The following is a 20,860-nucleotide window of genomic DNA, read 5'->3' on the forward strand; positions in this document are numbered from 1 at the left end:
TTACAGATGTGGACACTGAGGACCCGAGGTGGGGCAAGTTGGCTTCACATGCACTAATTATAGGCCAGGACTCAGGGTCCTGTGCTCTGGGCTGGGTGCTTTTCCCACACACACCCCTCTCATGATGTTAGAGATGAGCATCTCCCCTTCTCAGGAAGGAGACTTGGTGGCTTCTTCCAAACTCCCATGGGGGTTCCTGCTGGGAATCTAGTGCTTTCTGGGCTGCCAGGAGTGGGTGCTGCAGCCACAGAACAGAAGCTGAGGGCCTGGCCTCTATGCAAAAGACCATGGTCCACTTGGACAGCAGGTGCTCTATGCCCCAGCTAAATGGCATTAGCAAGGCTAAGCTACCCTCAGCAGGTGCCCACTTGGAGCTGAACCTTGAGGAAGGGTTTGGAGTAAGCACTCTGCTGCCCTCTCCTGGCCACACTTGGGCATGACTGCTGTCATTCAGGCCTCCCGTTGTTCATCTGCACCAAGCTAGAGGAATCTCCCAATTTCCCTCGCCCTGGAAAGGCGCTCCAGGAGGGGTGGACTGGGTGGGTGTCATATCACTTAGGCCAGAGTGTTGGCTGCACAAATCAAGGTGGGAAGGGCAGATAGATGATGCCTTGTCACCAATGTTGGGTCCTGAAGGAAAAAGGCTCTGGCCAGCAAGAATCGCTCAGCCTGTGCTACCCAGAGTGCTTTGGGGTGGGGGAGAGACTCAGAGGTTCCCATGGAGACCACTTAAATCATTCAACACCAGACAGGATGGTTTGAAAATTTAGAGGATATTTATTTTTGGGGAAGGTCCACAACAGCTGGCAGGCACTGCTTTCCCTGCTCCAGGGGATTCCTCGCTCTTGTTCTGAGAAATCCCCTCTGTGCTTGGAAGTGCCGTGGGGAGGCTGGGATGGGACAGAAACCATACACAACACTCCAGAGCCTTAAAAAAATAAAGCAACACACAACCTCCTCCCCACAAATACACACGTACAAAATAAATAGACATATAAAAGAGAGGCCACGCTTCTCCCACCCAGCCAGGACTGCGGGGGAGAGTGGGGCTGGGTGGCTGCCCCCCACTTCTCCCAGGATTATGCAGAGGCTATATGGCATGGAGGTGCCGATGAGCTGAGAATAAGCCCTGGCTTCAGAGGGAGGGCAGGGCAGGTCCTCTCCCTGGAGCTCAGTGGGACAGATGTGGGGGTAAGGTTCTAAAGGAAAAAATAAATAAATAAATAGGACCCAATGTGTTCCCAAAGGCCAAAGGGCTTGGACTGAGACTCAGGGCCTCTGGGGCCCCGTTTCCCTGAAAATAGCAGTGACAGGCAGGCAGAAAGACTAGCAGGGAAAACAAATCCAAAGCCACACCCCGCCCAGCCTCCAGAGCCAGCCTCCTGCAGATCCTGAAGGGCCCGTTCAGAAGCCAGCCTCAAAGCAGCTCTGGCAGGAAGGGGTGGGCTCAACTCCTGAGTAGCCACTCTGAGCTTGCTCTCTGGCCCTAGAGATACCAAAGGCCATGGACCCTCCCCTTCCTGTGCCAGCAGGGACCAGCACAGCCTTCTCCTCTGGGACCAGCACAGCCTCCTCACTCCCTTGCTTGGAACTGTGGCTGTCTCCAGGGTGAGCTCTTCCCCAGGAAATTCGAGGCAGAGCTTTTGCCTTCTCCTGTTCTTTGTGGCCTTCCTGACGCGGGGCATCCTGAGGTCAGCTGGGAGAAGTCCTGTTTGACTGTAGGTCACCAAAGCAATCCAGTCCCAGTGTCCACCTCGGCTCCACTTGGCCACAAGTGTCCCCACGGTCTCCAGCCAGGGTCATACTCTCAGCCCCCTCCAGGACAAGAGGGAGAGGGTGTCAGACAGAAGGAAGTATGGAAAAGGGGCAGGAGCCGTTGGAATGGACAGTTTGGGCAGGAGGCCAAACCAGACACACAAAAAAGTCCGAGGGACTCAGGAGTCCCAGAGTCCCTCCTGGAGCTGTGTGGCCACTGGGGGCCAGAAAGCATGGAGCAGGGGCAGGCTGGCCGCTCAGCTGGGCAGCAGCACGTGTTCCAGGAGGTAGGTGAGGGAGTCCCAGTGCTTCCAGAGGAGGAAGAGGACGAGGACCAGGAGGGCGGTGCTGGTGATGCGCAGGCGAGTCTTCATGAGGGGCGTGATGAAGTTGGCAATGGTGGACACGAAAACCAGCAGCACAGCCATGAGCGCCAGGATCACGTTGATGAACTTGCCCAGCAGCGCCCGCGCGTTGGCATTCTCTACGCCCTCCAGCTGCACCACCTGCTGCTGCTGCTGCTGCAACTCCAGCTTGGTGACTCGGGTCAGGCAGGACTCCACGGCCTCCTGCAGGGGTGCAGGGGAGCTCAGCACGGGTGGGACCTCGAGGGGGAGCCCCATCCACCTGCTGGATAGGGTTTGAATGTGCCCTCCTGGGGCTCAGGGTTTGGAAGCTTGGGGCCCAATGTGGCCATGTTAGAGGGACTAGTGCAAGGCAACTGGGTCCCTTGGGTGCTGCCGTTGGTAGAGACTAGAGTGAGTTTCTTAGAGTGAGTTCCTGAGAGTGTGGGTTGTTACAAAAGAACAAACGTGAGCCTGAATCTCTCTGCCTTTCTGCCTCACCATGTGATCTTTTCTACACAGCCCCTGCCATTGGGATGCCACCAGGCCCTCATCAGAGCCAGTAATATATTCTTGGACCTCCAGATCTTGAGCTAAATAAACCTCTTTTCTTTACAAACTACCCAGCCTCAGGCATCTTATGGCAGCAACATAAAACCGACCAATACATACCACCCCAGGATCTAGGAGGGGTGCAGAGTGATCAGTTGCAGCTGGGGGAGAGCCCTTTATGGATGAATTTTGGGGGAGGGGGGAGGATGCTAGGAAATGGGAAGGTGAGAAGCTGGCCCAATCCCAGCTCCCTCTGAGGCAGGCTGATACCTGGAAATGCCAATTACTCATTTGTAAGACTGCCATCAAAGAGGTGGGGGGCATGGGTGGCCCTTGCCTCTGCACAGTGCACCCCCTTGGCCGCAGCCCGCCCTGCCCTTATCTCCACCTCCATGCTGCCCTCTCTAGCCCTATGCCTATCTGTCCTGGATCATGTAACAGTCTGTCCCATCATTCCCCAAGTGAGAAAAGCCCAGCCCTCTGGCTGCTCCTCTGGCACATCTGGGACCTCATCAGGGTGACTCTGGCCGTACCTGGATGTCCCGAGCCCTCTCATAGGACTGGTAGGCCACCTTCTCCTCCATGCTGGCCAGCTCCTGCTTCAGGTTGGTCATCTCGTTCTGGTGAAGCTCGGTGAGGTCATTGAGCTGCTCCTCTAGCCGCTCGTACCTGGCAGCGGGAGAAGCAATGACACCAGTCCCAGCTCCCAAGCCATCCTTCTGTCCCCAGGATTGGCTCATTCAATCTCTCAGCAAACAATGACCGAACTCACACAGTGTGTCCAGTCCTGTTCTAACTTTAACCCCACGACAGAAGCCATGATGCATACACTTCCACATGCAGGCACTGAGCTAAGCAATTTGCCCGCATCACCGCATAAGATTCTCACCACAACCCCATGAGACAGTACTGGGGTCATCCCCATTTGAGAGATAGGAGGACTAAAACAGAGAGGTTAAATAACCTGCCTAGGATCACACAGCTCACACATGGAGGAGTTAAGGATTGACAGACTTTAACCTGGGCTCTGGGTGACAGGGACACCTGCATTTGGAGGACATGATCCCTGCTCTGAAAGGTACAAAATATCAAAAGACAACTGCTAAGTGGCAGTGGTTGGTTTTTAGATGGGATTCCCTCTCAATTTCCTTCTTTACATATACAGAAGAAAAAGTGCTAACTACAGAAAAGATCCCCTCAAGTCCCAGGGAGGAAGTGGCAGGTGCCAGAGACTATAGGCACAGAGCAAAGAGCAAAGCAGGCCAAGGGAAAGGAAGGACCCATACTCCTGCTCAATTGCAGGCTGACCTTCGGAGCTTCCACTGGATGTTTAAACTTTCTGTGTCACATATTTACACACTTTAAACTTACAATTTGGACATTCAGTGTTTACAGTGATCCTCTGAGGTCAGGATTAACATTATCCTCACTGTGAGGACAGGGAACCCACATGCACAGTGTTGATTGCCTTGCTCAAGGTGCACAGTAAATAAAAGAGCAGGGATTTGAACTTGGGTGGCTGGCTCCAGAGTCCCTCCTGGGGACAGGACCCTGCCTCAGTCTCCTTTCCTGTGCACTAACCCCATAGCAACTCAGGCAGAGATACCTAAAGCATCTTGAGGTAGACAGAATCCCCAGGAGTCTATCTCCCTCCTGCCCTGATCAGTCTGGGGGAAGCTCCTTGGGCCCTTTTTCTGCCCCTCCCAGCAGCCAGGATCCTTCTAGATGCTTCTCCTTCAGCCTCCATACCCCGGCTCAGGCGGTCCGCTGGGCAGAAGCAGAGCCCTGCAGACACCTACCTGTAGCGCTCCTCCTGTAGGCACTGGGTCATGTAGGAATAGTCCCTCTGCAGCTGAGTCTTCATGTCCTCCATGGAGTCCTCCAGGTGCGACTGTCCGTCCTTGATCTCCCGCAGCTCCTCTAGCAGAGTGTCCAGGTTTCCGGGGGCTCCGTACAGCGTATTGGACTTGGGGCTTCCTAGCGCGCCCCCAGGCCCCGCCCCAGAGTTGCTGCCCGCCCCTGCGGAGCTGGCGCTGGCGCTGGAGCACTCGTCATCGCTGCCGTACTTGGGGCTGGACACAAGGGTAGCGCTGCCACTCAGGGCCCGGGACGCCTCCTCTGGGGGCCCGTCTTCCAGGGGGTCCTTCAGGTGGGCAATGTTGTCGGCGCTGCCGAACTTGTTGCGGATGAGGCTGGCGAACTCCCGGGGCTTGGACACCACGGCGCTGTGGGTGGCCTGCGAGAGGCCAGACAGGCTGCCCTTGACGCCCTCCACCACGCCGCCCCCAAAGCCGCTGATGCCCGCGCGCACGTTGGCCCCCACGTCCTTCAGCCCCTGCTGCATGTCCCGCAGCACGTCCTTGGGCTGCCGCGAGGGCCCGTTCTGCTCGATCTCCTTGAGGCGCCGGCGGTAGTGCTCCAGCTTCTTGTGCAGCTGCGCGATGGTCTGGGCCGACTTCTGGTTCTTCTTCTCGAACACCTGCTTGATGCGGGACACCTGTTGCTTGTCTGCGTTGTTGGCCAGCTTCAGGTACTCGGCCACGTTGTCGTCCCGCGCCTCCTGCTCGATCTTGATCTGCTCGGTGATCTTCAAGATCTTCTGATGCAGGTGGTCGATGGCGGCCTTGGTCCGCTGGGGGTCTGGTGCCCCATCTGGCACGTCCAGGCTGATGGGAGCATCAGTGTCACCATGGCCGGAGCCGGAGGGAAGGCTCAGGGACACCAGGTCTCCCTTGTCGCCCTAGGGAAGGAGGCAAGCAGAGGAAGCAGGGATAAATCACGAGCCCACAGTAAGGGCTGGCAGGATTCTCTCCTGTAGCCATGGAGACCTCTGGAACTTGGTTTCTCTACCTGCCCCAGCACAGGGACCAAGCAGGTGAGACTGGAAAGTTGTGTGGTTGGTTTCTTGGGGATGAGATCACCCTCCCCAGAAAGCCCCTCTCTGAGCTGACCAAAGCTTGCACTCTGGCCCCAAGCCTCCCTGCCCTCCCACCTTGTCCTTACTAACCCAGCAGAGAGCAGGTCACCTGCCCCTGCTGACCCTTCTCCCACACCCCTCTGTTACCTTCCAGCTCTCTGGAGTCACCAGCAACCTTTTCCGCTTCATGATACAGGGCGCACTCTGCCCTGACCTGTCTCCCAGAACTGGGAGAGAAGCATGCACCCACCCGCCCTACCAGCCAGGTCCCCGAGGACTCAGGTCCCACAGAGGTAACTCACAGGCCAAAGGATGCTGGGAGCAGTCTGGGGTCTGAGGGTACCTGCTGCTCAGCTGCCCCTCCTCCCCACCAGGCAGGCGAACTTCCCCAGCACATTAGGGTGGCACAGAATTTGGAGAGGCAAAGTAGAGGGATTGAGAAAGGATGAGAGGGAGGATAGAAAAGAAGGAAAGGTCACAGGAGATAGGAAAGACAGAACGCCAGGCTGGATGTGCAGGCAGGCCTGGAGTGGGTGCTCAGGGACTGCTGCCCCCAGGCCTCCTGGACCATCTCTGTCCACAGCAGAGCCCCAGCGCCTTATCACCATGAAACAGAAGCAGCAGGAAACGACTCAACCCCATATATTTTTACACATAGCACATCCCAAGTAAGACCGGGTCAGATCATTAGGGGGACAGGGGTGGGTGACTCTTCGTGGAGGAAGGAGTTAAACACAAAGAAAGTGGCCCAGTCACATGCACTGGGACCGGAAACAGTCCTTGCCAACTACAGGCATAAGTCACTTGCTCCATATCTGCCAAGACGCAAAGTTATTGGAAAACACTATTGAAAACAATAGCTCTGCAAAACCCAGGAGCCATGGGTGGGTGGCTCCCCTGTGGGCTTCCTCTGGGGCTTTTGTAGGTCACAGGTTCTCCAAGGATGCTTACAACTAGGACCGTCCTCCTTCCCAATCTCTCCTGAAGTCAGGAATTTCCCCTTGGTTTGCTTTGGGTCTCTGCTCATGTCCTCTGGCCCTCCCGCCAGGTGTCTGCGCCTTCAGGCCTCTGCTCCTCGCAGTGTCTGACCTATCACACCTAAGAGGCCCCCTCCACAGCCTCCCTTCAGTGATACCCCAAGGTCAAACTTGTCTCCCCAGTCTGATTTAAAAACCCATGCTCTGGATGGCTCCTTGCGGTGATGGCAAACTGCTCATCTCAATTTTCCTGACCCTCAATGTTCTCGCCTGGAAAATGGGCAAAATCATATCTACTCCTAGGGATGAGGGTTGTGACTCAGTGGTACAGTGCTTGCCTAGCACCCGTGAGGCACTGAGTTCGATCCTCAAGCACCACATAAAGATAAAATAAAGGTATTGTGTCCACCTGCAACTAATATATATATATATATATATATATATATATATATATATATATATATTTTTTTTTTTTTTTAAATCTACTCTCAAGTCTTCTGGAGGGTTACCCGTAGTTCACTGCATATAGGTAACCCCATGTACAGATTTTGTGCCAATTTTTTTTTCAAAAACAAAAAACGTGTGACCAATATGAGAAACTTTTTTAAAAATACCTTTATTTTAATTTATTTTTATGTGGTGCTGAGGACTAAACCTAGGGCCTCGCGCATGCTAGGTGAGCACTCTACCCATGAGCCACAACCCCCCACCCCCATGTGAAGCTTTTTTTTTTTTGCGGTGCTGGGGATTGAACCAAGGCCTTGTGCATGCAAGGCAAACACTCTACCGACTGAGCTACATCCCTAGCCCTCCGATGTGAAGCTCTTTAAAAAAAAAATTAGTTCTAGATGGACACAATGCCTTTATTTTGTTTTTTTGTGGTGCTGAGGATTGAACCCAGTGCTTCACACGTGCTAGGCAAGCACTCTACCACTGAGCCACAACCCCAGTCCTATGTGAAGTTTTTTAAAAAATGGTGCTAATATTGCTTAAAATTATTATTAGTAAATGTCTTTGGTGCAATATTAGGATGCATGGAATACCCAAGAACAAATATTAATGCAGTGGTGATGCTGTTGTGGTGAAATACAGTAGAGATAATGTCCTGCAGCACTTAGCAAAGTGTAGAACACACAGAAGGCACTCATGAAAGGCTGAGTCTGGATCTAGGCAGTATAATCCTTTTGTATCCTGGTATGTGTGTGTGGGGGTGCCTGTGGCCTAAATTTATTTAAAAGATTATACCAATAAACTTATTCAAGTATTGAGCAAAATTAAGTTCTGTTTATTGTTCGGTGTTGAGGATTGAATCCAGGGCCTCCTGTACACTAGACAAGAGCTCTACCACTGAACTACAGCCCCGCCTCCAAAATACAGTTCTTTATTAAACATGTGGCCTTGACTACTAAAGAACTTGGCCTTGTCCTAATTACAGATGCCCAAACCTCTTCCTCCCTTCCTGGGGAAAAGACTCTCCAGTAAACAGGTTTCATTTTTGGTTTTGTTTTTTTGTACCAGGGATTGAACCCAGGGGTGCTTAACCATGAGCCACATCCCCAGCCCTTTTTTTATGTTTTATTTAGAGACAGGGTCTCACTAAGTTGCTAGGCCCTTGCTAAGTTGCTGAGGCTGGCTTTGAACTCGTGATCCTCCTGCCTGAGGCTCCCCAGCCACTGGAATGACAGGCATGTACCACTGCGCCTGGCCTCCAGGAAACAGGTTTTTAATCTGGCTGCATTACTGCCATTTGCTCTGTAACTGGAAAGGGAACAGACTTGATCCAACTCCTGATGAGAAATGGATGCAAAAATGCTATGGAAAAGGAAGGTGCCCGAGGACTCCATCCAAGTGGAAAAGAGCAAATCCCTCCCTGGCGGCTTGGCTCTCTCCTCCTTCCGTTTGGCATCTGTCTGGCTTAAAAATGAAAAGCAGAGTTAAAGCTGGCTGTGGAATCCTCATGAATGAGAAGACGCTGCTGGGGCCTGGTGGTGGGGTGGCCTGGGGCTAGGGTTCTGTTCCCCTCGCCCATACCTCATCTCTACCCACTGGCCCAGACTGGAGCCTGGGGTCCTGCCCTGCCACAGGACATCAGCTTTTTCTTGTCCCTTCTTCCTGGAGACCCCCTTGGTGACACAGGATCTACGATGATGCTGGTTCGGGCATCAGAGGATATCCCCACTGAGCTCTCTGGGGGAGGATTCTTAGCATCTTTTCCTTTTGTCCCTTCCATCCCCAAGCTCTTCTCTTCCCTTTGGATGACTGTTCTACATGCCTTGACCAAAGAATAAAGATAACAACAATTCCTACCACTGCTCTCCAAGGGCTCATGAGCCCCAAGTGCTTTACACAGATGAATTATGTGTAAAGCCGGGAGGCAGCAATATAGTCATTCCCATTCTACAGTAGAGGAACTGAGGCTCACAGATGCTGAGGACCTTGCCCAGGACTTCACTAGTGAGCAAAGGTCTAGGATTCCAATCTGTCCTGCTCCAAGCCTGACCCCACCTTGGAGACCTGGGTAGCTCTGCAGCTCTAGGCATCTTTGCCTCAGCTGTCCCACACAGGGAGACTGGCCCCCTACCAGAGATCCTCAGCCAAGACCTGGCCTCACCCTGGAACATTTAAACTGTGGGCTTTTACTCCCCAAGTGAGCAAAGAAAGGCGTTTCCCCCCAACCCATCCTGCCTGAGATCTCCGTGACCAGGTGCAAATGCTTGGAAATGTCCAGAGTGGCTGCAGCATGTGACATCACCTCTGAGACTTCACTGTGACCTCTCCAGCTTCCCTCATTGGTGCCAACGCCTCATCCTGCTGGGCTCCATGAGAACGTCACTCACCCACCCCAGCGCCAGGCCCCCTTTGGAGCTTAGGTAAGACTGTGAGCACTTGGGAGAGATGAAGGGTGTGTGTGTGTGTGTGTGTGTGTGTGTGTGTGTGTGTGGTGGGGACCCCAGGGACACCTTGTGGGAAATACTGAGATCCTCTTGTGGTTTTTGCTCTCAACACTGAAACACCCCAGCTATCACTTAGATCTGAATGGCCTTCCATGGAGAACGCCCTGGCCAATTGGCAATGGAGAGACAGCCTTTCCGTCTTCAGTCAGTCCTTCAATCTGTCTGACCACAAGGGCTCCTGACTCAGAGACTGCTCATCCCTGCTTCTGGCCTGGAGTCCAGCCTCAGGAAAGTACCTCAGGGCTCCTTCTGTCACTAGCCTCCTCCTTAGACCCCCACAGTCCCCATACTTCCCGTCAGGGGGGCACGAAGGGACCCACGAATGAAGGCAGAGCTCACCTGGAGCCTCAGTCTGGACTGAGAGGCTGCTCAGATGGAGACACCTGGCCTCCGCTGGTGCAGACCCCGCGTGTACCTCAGCTCTGCTCTCCCTCCGCACATAAAAGGTTCTTCCAGGGTTTGCAGGACAAGGAACGTCCTGCACACTAACAGGAAATACCAGACATCCCCCCACCTCTCCGCTCCAGGGTCTCTGGTGGTGATTCCACTCTGAGGAGACCCCTGGGCTTCCAAGGCCCCTGACAGGCTGCGCTGTCTGGTGTTACGCAGAAAAGCAGAACCGAACCTGGCGGTGGGACCCTGTGAAGAAGAGGACAGCAGACACTCCCAGGATGGCTGGGCCAGAGGGGCACTGGGTCCTGGTCCCCTTGTGGCCTCCTTTTTTATACTGTCAGGCCATCTGGGAGTCCTGCAGCAAGATACCAGCTCCTCTCTGCTCCTCTACAGAGATTTTGGGTGCCTGGGGCCTGCTGGGCTATCTCCAGTCACAGAGCATCTGCACTTGGCTCTGCTGCCCAAGGAGGAAGGTGACATGTGTGAGGAATGTGGGCGTTATGCTCTGCCTTCTCCACGCACATGTGCCACGCAACAGGGGCACAGAGTGACCATGGCAAAGAGCACAGAGGAACTGGCAGACAGAGAGGCAGAGGTTCAGAGAAAGATTCTGCTTTAACAAAGGGAAGAAAATTGGATGACAAGATGAGAAGCCTGTTGAGGAGTTGGAACAGGGGAATATGAAGAGGGAAGAGGCTTCCAAAAAAGAACAGCAACGGGACAGTGAATGGGCAGAGCAGGGCAATGGGAAAGTCCCAAATCTGCATTTGACATTGACTTAGACCCCTGCCTCTGTCTGTGTGCCCTTCTGAGACTCCTTTTCCTATCTGAAAGCAGGGAAAGTAATCCTGATTTCCTCACAGGAATAACAGGAGAATGAAAGGAGACATGGAGTAAAGGGTGGACGCAGGTGCCCCAAAGTAAACACAAAGCCAGTCACTGCGCACCCATTAAAATGGCAATGATGAATTTTTTAAAGTCAATGTGTTGGTGAGCATGTGCAGAAATTGGAATCCTCCTGCATTGCTGGTAGGAATGTAAAATGGTGACAGCACTGTGACAAGCAGTGTGGTGGCTCCTCAAAAACTTAAAACAGAATAATCATGTGACCCAGCAATTCCATTGCCAGGTATAGAGCCCAAAGAACTGGGAATGGCTATTCAAGCAAATATGTGTATACAAGTTTCACAGCATCCCTCTTTCCAAGAGCCAAAGGGTGGATGCAACTCAGATGGTCATTTTTAACCAAAGAATGGGTCCACACAGGGGTTGGGGTTGTGGCCCAGTGGTAGAGCGCTTGCCTAGCATTCGTGAGGCACGGGGTTCGATCCCCAGCACCATATAAAAATAAAATAAAGGTGTCGTGTTCATCTACACCTAAAATATGTGTGTGTGTGTTTGTGTGTGTATGAATGAATGGGTCCACACAATGTGATGTCCTTCGTGATGGGATATTATTTGGCCATAAAATGGAATAAAGTTCTGATAATGCTAGAAAATGGTCAAATCTTGAAAACAGTGTGCTAAGTGAGAGAAGTCAGACATAAAAGGCTGCATATCGAATGATCCCAGTATAGGAAATCTCCAGAGCAGTGAAATCCCCAGAGATAGCAGGTGAGCGGGTTGCTAGGGACTGGGGAGTGGGAGGAATGCATTGAATACCTAATGGGGACAGGGTTTCTTTCCTTGGGGATGTTGACTGTGTTCTGGGACTAGAAGGAAATGACCGTTGCACCACATGGTGTGGAAGGCCACGTCCTCCAATGGTCTGGGCTGAGCCCCAACCCAGTGCCCCATTTCACAGCAGGTCTGCAGGAGGGTATTGGGTCTTCCTTTCACTATCTCATGTTTAAGAGAGCAGAAGATCTTCCCAGAGCACCCCTATCCTGGGCTAGGTGACTAGAAAGAGGAGTGACACAGATTCCTCAACCCCAGTCATCTGCGGGTGGAAGTTCCCAGGGCCCCCAGCCTGGAGTAGGAGACGGGGGCTACCCAGGAGTGCTGTTCCTCTCTCCAAGTGGCTGCAGAGCCTCAGTTAGCTCAGGCCAACCCATTTTCTGAACATGCACAATTGCCATCACCACATCTGGAGTCCTGTCCGCTCATCCCATTTCCTACTTGAGATTGTCATTCTGCAGGTACTGACCCCTGCTAACTCCTTGTGAACAGGCTGGGGAGGATTTAAGAAGAGAACTGGCAGGAAGATTATGCTTTTCCTAAGATTCCTGCCTAAGCCAGGCACTTGGGGAGGACAGGTCCTGCCTCTGCTGGAAGGAGGGGGGAGGCCCCAGCAGGGCTGGAGCCATAGACCTCGTTGGATATAAAGACAGAGATCCAAGAAGTGCCGACGAGGGTCCTTCTGTTGAGTATCTAAGGGCCAACTTTCTCTATCCCCTTCCTGGCTCTGATGAGGCCTACCCACAAATCCTGGGATATCCCCTGCCCTCAGCAGCACCACAAACTCACTCCCTGCCCGCTTCCAGCAACACTAAGCAAAGCTGGATGAGGTGCAACACCAGATTATAAGAGCTGCTGGATCAAGGCTGCCAAGTCCTGACCCCCGTGACCCTCTGGGGGCTCCCACCTTCTCCTGGAGACCTGAGCTCAGTGTCTTCGTGTTAACCCCAACAGGGGACACCTTCTGTCTTCATGGTACACTGGCCCAGCAGCCTAGATCCCTGAAATCCAGGAGGCACAGAGAGTACAGGCTTAGTGAAGCTTTGGAAGGACAGAGGAGGGTCCTAGCTGCGTACATTGTGAGATGGGAATAGTGATTTTCTTTTCTTAGCAACAAAAATGCATGAGACATTCTCCAGGATGCAAGGTGTGGCCGGGGAGGGGGAAGGGCATTTCTGGAGTTTGCCAGAGGGCTGTGCTTACTCTGTGGCCTCCCGGACCCCCACCTTGGGGCAGTCAACCCCTTCCTGGATTCACAAAGAGTTCCTATGAGGGTCCCAGAGCAGGCTGGATACAGAAGAAGGGCCTTCATATCCTAAGTGGAAAGACAATGCTGAGGTCACTCCTAGAAGGAGGAGGAGGAGGGAGAGAAAACGAAACGGTCTTTTGGGACTTCCCTTCAGGAAGCCAGGGCAACTCTGCCATCCGAGGAACAATGGAGTCAGGTGAGGGGTCAGCCCTGACCTGTCCCTGTGTCTGGCCAAGCAGATGGGCCCATGCAGGATGCTGCTCCTGAGGGTGTTGTCTAACCTCCCAGGGGGTCAGAGCCCAGTAGGCTCATGTGGCCTGGGGACTGTTAGGCCTGGTGACTCAGCAGAGTTGCTCAGACCTGTTGACGCTGACTTTAGCAGCCCTCCAGGATGAAAACCCTCAGATCCCCTCTTTTCTACTAGACCCTAGAGAGAGAGGTACGCAACCTAGACTGGGGTGGAGGGGAAAGCCTGTGCCAGCTAAGATCCTTCAGCTCAAAGAGGTAGCTTGAGCCCATGGCCAGGCTGGGGGCAGGGAGCTGGCATTCTGCTAGAGCGGGCAGGAGTTTCGAGTCCAGCTCCTTCATCTCGGCAGGCATCGCCCTGTTTGGCTGGTGGCTCTCTTCCTGGTGGGGACATGTAGGCCGCACGAAGCTGTTCAGTCTCCTCTGGAGGCTTTACTACTACAGAGCCAAGCAAGCCAGAGTGGGCGAGGGGTGGGAAACAGCCTGCTGAGTGCTTGGCCTGGTGCCTGCAGGCCTAAGAAGATGCCCCTCAGAGGGAAATACTTAGACAATTAACGGGGTGCATGCAGGGTGGTATGTCCCCCCTCTGGAAGCACAGCAAAAACACTCCTGTGCCCAGGCACCATGCAGGGAAGGTAAGGGGCAAGGCATGGCCTCAGTGGCCTCACAAGCATGTCACATTTCTACCAGAGGATTCCAGGGTGCAGGCTACAGGCAGACTATGCTCACTGGTGCGTCCAGAAGAACGCCCATCTCAAGGCAGCTGTTATCAACCCTCCTCCTCCTGCAGTAAGTTGTCCTTAACCCTAAGGCCACTGTCTTCCTGGCAGAGGTACTCCCTCATCTAACCCTTGGTTTCCGGCCCATTGGGGACACCCCTAGGTTGTGGTCAGAACTACATCCTCCCTCCAAGTCCCTGCCCTGAGAACAAAGCCATATTGTCCACATAAATGTCCTATACTCTCCTCCTGTGTCCTCACACCTGCAGGCCCCTGGAGAATCCCCCAGAGCTGCCCTCTCACTTTGGGGTCTCCTCCATTCTCCATCCTCCAAATTTTCCAAAAGCCACACACTCTGTTCCTGGACTCTCCCATGGTCCACCAGGAGTCTCCCCTGGTCCACCAGGGTGTGGGACCTCCTGGGGCCTCTCCTTCCTGTCACTGTTTCTCCACAGACAAGTGACCACAACTGGAAAGACCCCTTCCACTTAATTTTATGCCAGCTTCTCTGCATCCAGAGTTCTCTGTAATTGGAGGTGAGGGGGTGCTGCTCCCACAGAGTAAGCACAGCCCTCTGGCAAACTCCAGAAATGCCCTTCCCCCTCCCCGGACCCCCCACCAGATGAACTTTTCTCCTTCCGCCCACAGGATTCTGCTAGCCACCCCGTCTCACAGGCCTCACCTGTGTGGGCACAGTTTCCCAAAGCCGTGCTGGCGATGAGGTACCAGGTGCTCTAAGGCCCCAGCTCTCAGAGGACTGTGCCAGGATGCCAGGGTCACAATCCCTAGGCTGCACTGGGCTGGCTGTGGGAAGCCGGGGTCTGCGAGCAGGTGTGCCGGAGCTCCCAGGCTCTGCAGCCGCCATCTCCAGTCTGAGGCCCAGCCGGGGATTAGAGGCGGATTGCTCTGGATTTCCCCCTCCCCTGGGGCTCACAGCTGCTCCTTCCCATCTGGCAGGATCACAGGGCTGGGCTAGGAGGACCGAGCTCTGAGGAGCCTCTCCCTGGTCCAGCTGTTGCCACTGTGAGTTCCAAATATATGAAGATGCCCAGATGTGACACCTTGATCAGGGGAGGGGGTGGGGAAGCATTGGGAACATAAGACTTGTACACTCAGACAGGCACCCTGCCCCGCCCATCTCACATGTCCAAAATGCTTCCCAAGGTCAGAAGACCCTCTCAGAGCACAGCCTCTCCCACTCCCTGCTTCAGCTCAGAACAGAAGTGGGTGGTCTCCTGGCCAGGCTTCCAGAATGGAGAGAGCTCTCCAAAGTTAGAAAGACCTGCCTGGCAGATCTAAACAGAACCAGCTCCACCCTGCGTCCTCTCCTTCTCCTCCTGCTGCTCTGTCCCTATCCCACTGTGCTCCTGGGACAACCTCCCTACCCTAATAATCACCTGAAGGAGACAGCAGCCAGCCTCACCAGGGGAATTCCTCTGCCCTGAGATTCTGTCCCAGAAACGCACTGCGCTGGGACACCACGTGGCTACTTCTCTACAAGCTTCTGCCTCCCACTCCCTGCTCTCTGACCCCCAGCAACGCCCAGGCCAAAACACCCAAGATTAAACACAGGCAAACTCACAGCAGTCTCTTTCTCCTTGGACTTCATCTGTACAATTCCAGTAGGAAATCCTGTTGCCAGCAGAGGGGGCCAGAGGTCCACACTTGAGGAGAGCAGGCAGTGAGGGTAGAGATGGGGTGGCTAGCAGAATCCTGGGGAGTCTCTAGTGGCAGCTTCCCCAGGCAGAATCTCCATTCAAAGACGTAGATTCTGCACCCACTTGAGCCTGGAGAGGCACTCAGGCCTTAAATACAGAGGACCGACATGAATCATGCTGATAGGGCAGGCAGTTCAAGAAGGTGTGAAGAGATAAGAAGGGCCCAGTGCTATCACTGAGGACCAGTGTCAACGCCTGCAGCCAAAATCACTGAGACCAGGAGTCCCCACGCCCCAGGCTCAAGGAAACTGTACAAACATGTGCATTGGCCCATGACTTGGGGTTCGTGAGGACAGAAGTCTGGCAAAGCACATTACACAGTTCTCAATTTCTGGGGCCACTCTGATCTATAAGGTCAGGGGACACTTCCAGCCAGAGTGCTTGGTGTCAGAAAAGCATCTGGTATAAATCTTTATCCTGCCACCTGCTAGCTAGGCATCCCAGCAGGCACTGTCCATGCTTTATAACCACAATGGCCAACCACAGAGTGGCCTGGATGAGGCTCAAGAGAATGAGACCAGGGCATCCAGAAATGGTGAATGAGCTGAGCCTTGAGACCCTCCCTGCAGCTTAGCCTTAGTACCAAGGGTACATATAATCATTGCCACCCAGGGCCACAGTGAGAAGCCCAACACATGGTAGGTCTCATTGAAATAGATGACTGATCCTGAGGCCCTTCGCCACAGGTGAATGTGCACATGTGCGCACACACACACACACACAGCACAGTATTCCACGTAGTACCTGAAGATTTTGACTGGGACATAAAAAGCCAGAAAAGTAGCTGCTAGATGGAGCAAAGGTAGACACGGGAGAGCTGCCACAGGCATTAAAATAATGGGCTCTTAAAAGACATCAGTTGCTACCAGGTGCCGTGGTGCATGCCTGCAATCCCAGTAGCTCATGAGGCTGAGGCATGAGGATCATGAGTTCAAGACTAGTCTCAGCAATTTATCAAGACCCTAAGCAATTCATTGAGACCTGTCTTTAAATAAAACCCAAAAAAATGGTTGGGGATGTGGCTCAGTGGTTAAGCGTCCCTGGGTTCAATCCCAGGTACTCATTCATCCACACGCCACCCCACCCCGACCCTAAATAAACAAACAAACAACAACAAAACCACCAGGTGCAAAGTAACTTTCCTTTTGCAAAGAAAAAATGCTACTGGGTAAATGTCACTGGGTGCACTTCCTAGTAAGTCTTGGCTGTCCCCCTCAGCCACTTCCTCCCTGGCCTGGCTCAGATGAAGGCTGCATCTCAGGAGAGGCAGGGTGGTCACCTCAGTCCACAGGACCAGGCAGCTGGGCTGTGGATGGGGGCTTCTGGCCTCACTCTCTCTACCCTTCCAAGTGGAGACGGAGTCTGGGGGTGACAGATGGGCTCCTGTCTTGCTGGAAGAAGAGGCTGGAGGGAAGCCTCGGTTCTGAGCACAAACCATTCCCTGCACAGACAGCAGGCTCAGTTCTTTCTTTTGCTGGTTACCCTTATCTCCCCCCGCCCTGCCCCATATCCTTTTTCCTCTTCCCATAATTTTAACACCATGCCCCTTCTTTAACTTTTTATTTTTTAAATTTGTTTTTATTTGTTTTTGTAGTACCGGGGATTAAACTCAGGAGCATTTTACCACTGAGCTACACCCCCAGCCCTTTTTATGTTTTATTTTGAAACAGGGACTCACTAAGTTGCCCAGGCTGGCCTTGAACTTGCAATCCTCCTGCCTCAGTCTTCTGAGCAGCTGGGATTATAGGTTTGTGCCATGTGTCCACCTCTTTAATACTTTAAAAATATTTTTGCTTTTTTAACTTTGCCTTATTATTCTTCAGCCCCTTCCCCTACCCTTGCCTTTAAAAAATTCTTTCTACCTACAACTCTTTCTCTTTAAAGCAAATAAAATAAAAATAGGCCTGGGGGTTTAGCTCAGCAATAGAAGACCTGCCTCGCATGTGTGAAACCCTGGGTTCAATCTTCAACACCACAAAAAATAAACAAAAATTGAAAAAGCACAATCCACACATTCTGTAGGGTGGGAAACCTGAGAAGTCATAGGTTTTAGGAGCAAAGACTAATGCTAAAAAGCGGCTAAATTTAGTGCCTTAAATACAAAGTGAGGCTTCAGAAAATCTCAGGCCCCACCTGTGCTGTGAAAGTCTCCAGAGAGGACTCCTCCTTGGACAGCTTCCCCGCTGCTCACCAGTCCCTCTGGGACATGGGGACTGCCATTATTCAGATGCCCTCCCCAACACTCAATTTCAAGCCTGGCCACAAGGTGCACCTTAGGAACTCAGGTTACCAAAGGGCCCTGCTTTCCCTCTGGGGAGATGACAGAGAAAGGTCAATATTCTTTGGCATGAACTAGGCAAGGTGGGCATGTTTCCTAGTTGCACATGGAGAGGTCCAGAGACATGAGTTGGAAAAGAAGAACCCCGAAAGCAGGAAGCTGTGGCATAGCATCAGCCCTATGAACCACGCGCGACCTTCCAGCTGCTCCAAGGAGGAGGCTACTATCTCGTCCCCTGCAGGTTCTTTGCTGGTCCAATGCTGTGGAGATGACTGTTTAGGGAGGCCTCTCTGGGCATGGACACAAGCCCAGATGTTGGGCAGTGGAGAGAACCACTGACCTAGGTCACTTTTAGGCAAGGAAAAATGTGTGCCAGGCAGGTAGAAAGAGGATGATTTCACGCCTTTATAGCTACTGCTTCACCAGAGGGGTGTACTGAGAACAGGCTCAGGATAAAGTGACTCAGAGAGAAAGTCGCATCTCCTTTCTGGGCAATTTTTAGGATGCACAGTGCTCTCTCCTCCACCCTATTTGCCAAGAGCGATTGAGAAGGATTCCTTTCTAAAGGAGAGGATTTGAAACACAGACTCCTGTGGGCTCCTGCTGACTCAAGGGCTCTGAGCTGACCACAGGCTGATGTGATTAAATGAGAAATGTGCATGAAAGCACTTTGCTGTGACATGCTGTTCAACGGACTGTGGACGCCAGAAAGCCCTTCAAAGGGACATAACCGGCACATCCTAGGGGGCATGCCCTCCATGGCCACTGGGCCCCCCTCAAAGTCGCAGACAGGCACAGGCCCAGATAATATTTGGGTCTGAAGCTGCCTTCCCAGGCAGTGAAGAAACCTTATACCGTGAAGTTAATGTTACGGGGCACTTGTCTTTCCAGGGCAGGGTTTGCCTTTCCAGCTGCCCTAAGGAGGTCCCCTGGGCACAGTATCACCATGGATCTGGCTGAGCTTTGCTGAGCGTGTTGAATTATTCACTAGCTATGGATACCAGCCCAGCTCCAGGGTCTCGGGGGTGGGGTATCTGGAAAGGAAAGGAAAGAGGATGGAAAGATGTTCTAGAACCAGACTTGGGGGAAGGTCAAAGTGGTCAAAAGAAGCAGGAGGACCACTGAGCTGGCCTCTAGAGGATTTGGGAAACAGGAACTGGGGGCACCAAGAGCAGTCTGCCAAGCTGCCTGCCTGAGGCACCCCAGACTCCTGTCCCTGGAGTGAAAAGCAGGTGGGAGGGGCATTACACTGCAGTTGGGGGGGGGGCCCCCAGGAAACCATTGCTGAGACAGGGAGCAATGGCGCATGGCAAGTCACAGAGCCACTTGCCTAGCCCACCAGAGCCCTGGCTGGTGGCATGGTCTCAGAAGGCTCCTCTGGGGAGTTGGGCAGCTGCCTCTGGCTCTCCTTTTGCCCAAGAGACATTTCCATGCAGAGAGGAAGAGAAGAGGGTAAAGAAGACAAGATGGGGTAGAGGAGAGGGACAGAGATGGGGACAGAGATGGCAGCTGAGCTTCCCAGATGTCCATGGGTGTATGTGAGTGGCGGGTGAGTCAGGAGGTGGCTACAACCCTGAAGCAAGGCCCCTGTGGCCTCCCAGGTAACCAAGTCTGAGTTCTGTCTATGAGCTCAGACACAGCAGCGGCCCTGGGGGCCCAGTGGTCTGCTGTCCCCAATTACCAAGGGAACACATTTGGAAACCTCCCTCAGCAGGACCGGCCACACCCGCCTATGAGCCAGCAGACTCCCAGACATAAATAAACTAGGGTGCATGCCAATCTCTCAGGCTTCTTGGCTAGAGCCAAGAAGGGTGGCCCCTCGCTCTCCATCCTGTAAACAGGGGTGCTTATTTATGCTGGGGCAGAGAAGAAATCCAGTTGTTTAAATCTGGTAGGGAGTGTACGGGAAGGACAGGATGTCCAATCTGCTCTGGGTTAGGTGATGAGCTGTACTCTGCCCCTTTCCCCATCTGGAACCTAAAGATAACACCTCTGCCAGCCACAGGCAAACATCCAGTCAGGACAGCATCTCTCCACTCTTACCGCATCCCTGCTCAGCAGCAGACACTCTCACCTGTGCCCTGCACCCTGTCTGCCCACAAAGCCAGGGCAGCAGGTCGGCCTGTTGGGAAAAGTCCTCCTGCCGCTGAGCTAAGGCTGTTCAGACACCCACCAGGCCCTGCCCCATACTGCTCCTCCTCAGCCACACTGGACAGGAGGCCCAGTCAGGACCTGGCCATGACCCCAGCACTCTGTGCCATTCCCCTCTTGACACCCTCCCCTGGGTACATCCCGCACAAGCCCAGGGTGGGCAAGGCTGAGCGGGGACCGTGGGGACAGCTGGGGAGAGGTTCTAGACACAGAAGAGAAGGGAGAAGGGGACTATAAGCCCTCTGATTCCTCATTTTCCAGGAGCTGCTGTTCAGAACAAAAAGAAGACAAGGAAAAAAAAATGGGGCGCCATGTCAGGGACTCATCTGTTTTCTGAAAAGCCAAGTGGCCCAGCTCCAGCCAGCGGTCCCTCCTCCAGCCTCCTGGGCCTGTTTCCCAGAGGTTGGGGCAGCACATAGGGTAACAGAATGTCACCTGCACTCTCTACTCACTTGTAATGTCCCAGTGCACCAACAAATAACGACCCCCCCCACTTTACATATTTAAGACAGAGAGTGCAGTTACCTTTTTCAGTGTCACACACATAGTGGAAAGCAGAATGGTGAGGCTGAAAGGACAATTTTTGTTTGTTTTTATAAGGAAACAATTGACAGCCCAACTTCAATGGCAGCTAATGGGTCTGGAAGGAACAAATGATGGCCAAATGATCAGGACCAAGGCTGAGCTGCTTTTCTGGATGTGAGCCCCTTTCTGCCCTGTCACACCCTGCTCCCCTGGAGGCTCAAGGTCCCCTGCTTTTTCAGGGTGGGGGCTGGGAGGAGCCTCTCAGGCGGGGCACTCTGCTCTGGCTGCCTCCGGGCTGGGGCTGGTTGGGTAACTCGACCCCTGACAGGGCGCCTCTGGTCCCAAAGCCAGCTGGTGAGCGCTGAACAATGGCAAGGGGTGTGGGGAGTGGGGGGAGGCTTATGA

At 53.3% G+C, this 20,860-nt stretch overlaps 1 protein-coding gene across 4 annotated transcripts in view; it reads right to left on the reverse strand.

Annotated features, from left to right (window-relative positions):
• Positions 1 to 786: 786 nt before the first annotated feature.
• Tmcc2 (transmembrane and coiled-coil domain family 2) overlaps positions 787 to 20,860 on the reverse strand; it is a 41,541-nt gene continuing 21,467 nt past the window's right edge. For 3 of the 4 annotated variants that reach the window (XM_048809553.1, XM_048809555.1, XM_048809554.1), the window contains 3 exons: positions 4,451 to 5,391; positions 3,185 to 3,320; positions 787 to 2,324 (listed from right to left, as the gene is read on the reverse strand). In XM_048809553.1, coding sequence (XP_048665510.1) covers positions 2,013 to 2,324; positions 3,185 to 3,320; positions 4,451 to 5,391 — 1,389 coding nt within the window. In that variant the 3' untranslated portion in view covers positions 787 to 2,012. Of the gene's footprint in view, positions 2,325 to 3,184; positions 3,321 to 4,450; positions 5,392 to 15,365; positions 15,586 to 20,860 lie in introns of those variants that run through there. The other variant, XM_048809556.1, reaches the window with a different exon arrangement.

The sequence above is a fragment of the Marmota marmota genome, unplaced genomic scaffold (genome assembly GCF_001458135.2).
Source record: "Marmota marmota marmota unplaced genomic scaffold, marMar, whole genome shotgun sequence".
NCBI lineage: Eukaryota > Metazoa > Chordata > Mammalia > Rodentia > Sciuridae > Marmota > Marmota marmota.